Raw genomic sequence first — 4,857 nt, forward strand, 5'->3', positions numbered from 1 at the left:
TAGTGTTCAAAAAGGGTAAGATCTAATTAATACAGAGAGAGAGAGGACAAATGACGAACTTAAAAAAAAGAAACAAAGATTGGGAAGATAATCATGGCCCTCCAAGTCATGGACCGTTGGGCCAGTAGAAGATCCTAGTCGTTGGAATTTAACTCGAAAATTAAAACACTCCCCTGCCTTTTCTTTTCGAATTTTGTGTTGCACCATCTCTATAAATTTGCCTCCATCTCCATGCATGAAAAATCAAAATTAAAATTAAAAAATCAGTCAATTTCCAGCTCCTCCTCACTTCTCCTCCTTCCTCAGCTATAAATACACCCAAAACAAACACCCCACTCTGCAATTTCCACCATCACAAACACGCCAATTTCATTCTTCCTTCAAACTTCACAAAACGAATGGAAGAGGCATTTAGAAGGCTGAACGGGTTTACTCGCTCCACCGAACCCGGCCCCATCTCTGACCCACCAAGGAAGTCAACCACCGCTTCCCCGACCAACAAGCGCATGCTGAGAGACACCACGACAACAACCGCAGGCACTGGCACCGGCGGCGGCGCAATGAGATACCGAGGCGTACGACGAAGGCCGTGGGGTCGTTACGCGGCCGAGATCCGGGACCCACAGTCCAAAGAGCGGCGCTGGCTCGGCACCTTCGACACGGCCGAGGAAGCGGCCTGCGCCTACGACTGCGCTGCTCGAGCCATGCGCGGGCTCAAGGCTCGGACCAACTTTGTCTACCCGTCTTCCCCTCCTCATGCCGCCGTCAACGACCATCTCCTCCCTCCGTTCAGCTTCCACAAGCAATCTCAGCCGTCCGTGAAGAGCCGCAACGGCTACGGCGCTGGCCACTCTTCGAGTTGGCCGTCTGTAACGCCGTTAACTCAGTACTCAACAGCTAATAATAATGACGCTGCTGCCTCTTCTTTGAACATGCTCTTCTTTAGGAACTTCATCAATTCCTCACCAAACCCATCTCCGGTTTATAACCAGTTTCCGTACAATATCAGTGGTTCTTCTTCCTCCTCTTCTTCAGCTGCTTTGGTCAACACTACCAGCTGTGGTCAACTTCATGAAACCAATATGTCAGCAAGTCCTAATTTCAGTTCTACTGGTACTGGCTCATCATCTTCCATGACTGTAGCTACTACCGTTCCTCTCATGGATTTTACTACTTCTTCCACCAAACCCACCACCCATGACGATCATTCAGATTTCTTTGCTGTGGAACCATCTGATTCTGGGTTGTTAGAAGAGGTCATTCACCGCTTCTTTCCAAAACCCACCTCCAAGAAGTCAATGGACCCTCCAAAATCAGCTGACTATGGTGGCCATAGTATGAACAACATTCCTTCAAGTTCCAGCCAGGCCTCTTTTGTGTCTACAAATCAAGCTCCTCCCTTTGATGGGCCGACAAAGAATCATCCTCATCAGCATGGAGGTGTATGCTATAACTTCGAAGAATTGCTGCCCCAGCCACAGCAGCTTGAAAACAGTTTCAGTGTGGGAATGGATTATCAACCACAAGTATCACCGACGACGCAGGCCGTACCGTTTTACAATGATCACGTGCCTATCAACGTCCAGCTGGGCGGCCAAGATTACTCCATGGTCGATAATAACATGTTCCAGTATCCTGAGTTCATGGGTGGTTTTGCGGCCAGGGTCCAGAACTGAAGCCTGAGAGACTGATCTCTCTTGAGTGATGGGCGATGCAAGTTATGCTTTGAAGTTCGATGAGGTAGCTGAAGCTTAGAGCTAGATAGCTAGAAAGAAAGTATGGATCTAACGAGTTTGCATGTATCTTCCTCTTCTCCTGACCTTAGGGTTTTTGTTTTCTTAGGAAGAAGAGTAATGGAAACTATTTACTATGGGTTTTGGTCTTGTTTTGATTTAGATTATCAATTATATATATATATGTAAGAACTTGTTGTCATGCGAGCTCATGTTTGCTTTTATATATTGAGTTTTGAATTGATTTATGCGAGAAGCGATGAGATGCATTTCTGAACTGTGATAATTGCTCACTTGGGTTTAGGGAATTACAGTTGACCTTGGAAATCTCATCTTGCAATGCTATGATTGGACTTTTCGTCTCTTATTTTCATTCCTTGTTTATTTTTAATTATAAAAAGAAGGGGATGAGCGATTTTGCATCGCATTCGCGTGTGTTGAGAAAACAGCTCTCTTGAAATTTTTAGGGGAGGGGCATAAATGTCATACAAAGTAGTTTTGTGAAAACCCTAGTAGGGAGGGAGGGTGTGATGAAAGTGAACATCAGGTGGGATTAAAAATTTTGGGGTTGAGCCGAGTCCCGACCACCACTGCCCAAGTTTCCAGTACTTGCTGCGTTCAATAGGCACAGGAATAAGGTAGCATCATCTAGTTTTTTACTGTACAAGATATTGTGGTCCTCTCACCATTTAATTCTAGAAAATTATGCGTCTTTCTTTAGCCTCTACCCTTTTGAACTCTGTTTCCTTTTTCTAGAACAACTCACCTAACCCTCTTACTTTGCCTCTTCTCCTCTCTGTGTAGATAATGCAGTCTCAAATGTTCTCACCACCACACTTAAATATTGGCATGTCGCTTGGGTTATGTATCGTTTTTGTTTTTAAATTTTGTGCTCAACAAGATCATACTTCTTTGAGGCACACACTATCCTCTAATTGTTCCAGAGGAGATGCCACAGGGGTATCCAATTTTATTGTGACTAATTGAAGTCTCTCTAATTAATACCTTTGGTTTTATTATTAGTGTATTTATTTGTCCTGTAAAGAAAATTCGCTGGTTGCCTTTTAGTTAATTTTCTAGATTTTGTTAGTTGACTGGATATACTTAGAATTACATATATTTCTGAAGACAAATACTCTTATCACCGAGCTATGGACGGTTGACATAATTACATAATTATTAACATGTTTTCATATTTGTGCAAATGATTATAAAGTCATTTTATGTAGTCTTAGATTAATGTAGTAAGATATACCAACCAATGGCAGCGCTCGTTTATTTTTTTATTGTTGAAAGAGATCTCAAGTTAAAATAATTCAAATATAATATAATAATATTGCCAAATATACCTAAAGGGAGATCCAACAAGTACTTAAGTTGAAAAGTCAGCTTTGGGAATTTTGTATAATTTGAGATGCATGTGTATGTAGATATATACGCACATGTTTGAAATGAAAATAAGAATTGAACTATAACAATTAAGGCATAACTGACACGTAAGTACAATGAGAGCTTATTGATTTGTCCTAGGCCTACATGCATGGGATACCTCACTACTAAAGCATAATTGGAAGAGCCTTACCCCACAACTAGGGGCTTAATTAAACGCTTAAGTATGGTTAATAATTGAGATCAATAGAAGATGGACCAGTACGTAGAGGGTTGGACTTATCGGGTGCATGAACAGTGAGTGTTCTGTTCATGGGCTATAAGTACTGGTAAGTATTTATCAATATAACCCTTCATTGAAAAGCTTTTGGGGAACTACCATTCAACCAAAGCCTCCCGCGGTGTTTGCCTTTCTAATGTTGATGATTTTAACTAGAGCTGGGCATATGGGACCGAAAACCGGTCGGTTCGATTTGGTGTGGTTTTTTTCTCTACTTTTTTATTTTTAATGGTGCATGAATCAGACTGAATCGGTCCCGGTTTCTAATTTTAAAAATCGTCTGTGAACCAGATTGAATCGGGTATGTTAAATTATATGTAATTAAATAATTATAATACACGTGGTTGATTTCTATTAGATTATGATTTTATGTTCTGTGCGCATTTGCACAGTATATCGTAGCCCTTCACAACTTAATCTAGGTCGATCATCCCAATTTAGTCGTGTCTCATCCATCTCTCCTCCCCTTTGCCTCTTCAACGTCGCCTCAGCCTCACATTGTCACCACCACTCACCATCGACTTGGCGCCGTCGCATTGTCGGCGGCGCCTCTTCTTCATAGCCTGAGTCACACGCACCTCCCTCTCATCTTTCAGTCTCTCAATCTCTCAGTCTCTCATCTCTACGCCTCTCATCTCTCTGTCTGCCATCACTCATTCTACTCTCTCATCTCATTTTTCAAACAAGGTTTCTCTATGCAAAGGTTAGTTCATTCCTCAACAATTTCTTTTTTTGTTTTGTGATTTTTGTTTCTGTTATAAACCCTAATTATTGGGGGTTTTGGTGTAGCCCAAATTTTCGTACTTCTTGCATATGCAGACATTTTATCTAGCAAATTGGAGAGTTTTGAACTAGTACTTGTGTTGAAAATCAAGGGTAAGTTTCCTTTCCTTCCTATATATGTGTTTTATTTTGTAAATTGTAACTGTTATAGCCTATAGATATCTGTGATTCTGTGGTGTGTATTGAAGCCTGAACACATAAAAGCCTCTAATTCAAGACTAGTTTAGCTGTCAATTGTTATCCTTGATTAGCTTTATTAGATAGAATGAGTTAGTGTACTATGAAGTATTAAGGAACAAATTTCTGTAAAAGGCTTGATTATGCAGTTTAATTGGGTTATTGTTCAAGTCAAGATTATGCAGTTTAATTGATAATATAATTACAATTTACTTTACTTGTATAAAAGTAGTTGTGAATAATTTTAATCTATAGTCTATGGATTTAATTTATATATGTTTTGAAAAACAATAATAAAGAAGTAAAAGTTTTGACTCATAGCTTTGAAAATCTGTTTGGTGTGTAAATGTTTATTACATTTGGAGTGTAACATGTTTTGGCATGTTTATGAGTTTGCTTATGAATATGTTTTTCATTTTATAGGCCTTAAAAATGTCAAATATGGAAGCTAGTCGTACACCCACAACAGATGATACACCACAAGTAGTTGGGGAT

General features: G+C 40.2%; 1 protein-coding gene across 1 annotated transcript; it reads left to right on the plus strand.

The window, feature by feature from the left end:
* The first annotated feature begins 259 nt into the window (after positions 1-259).
* LOC110773373 (ethylene-responsive transcription factor ESR2-like) lies at positions 260-2,010 on the plus strand. Its single transcript, XM_021977885.2, has one exon. It carries the CDS (start codon positions 399-401, stop codon positions 1,674-1,676), a length of 1,278 nt encoding a protein of 425 aa, XP_021833577.2. The 5' UTR covers positions 260-398; the 3' UTR covers positions 1,677-2,010.
* The last annotated feature ends 2,847 nt before the right edge of the window (positions 2,011-4,857 follow it).

Source organism: Prunus avium, chromosome 1 (assembly GCF_965620075.1).
Source record: "Prunus avium chromosome 1, drPruAviu1.hap1.1, whole genome shotgun sequence".
NCBI lineage: Eukaryota > Viridiplantae > Streptophyta > Magnoliopsida > Rosales > Rosaceae > Prunus > Prunus avium.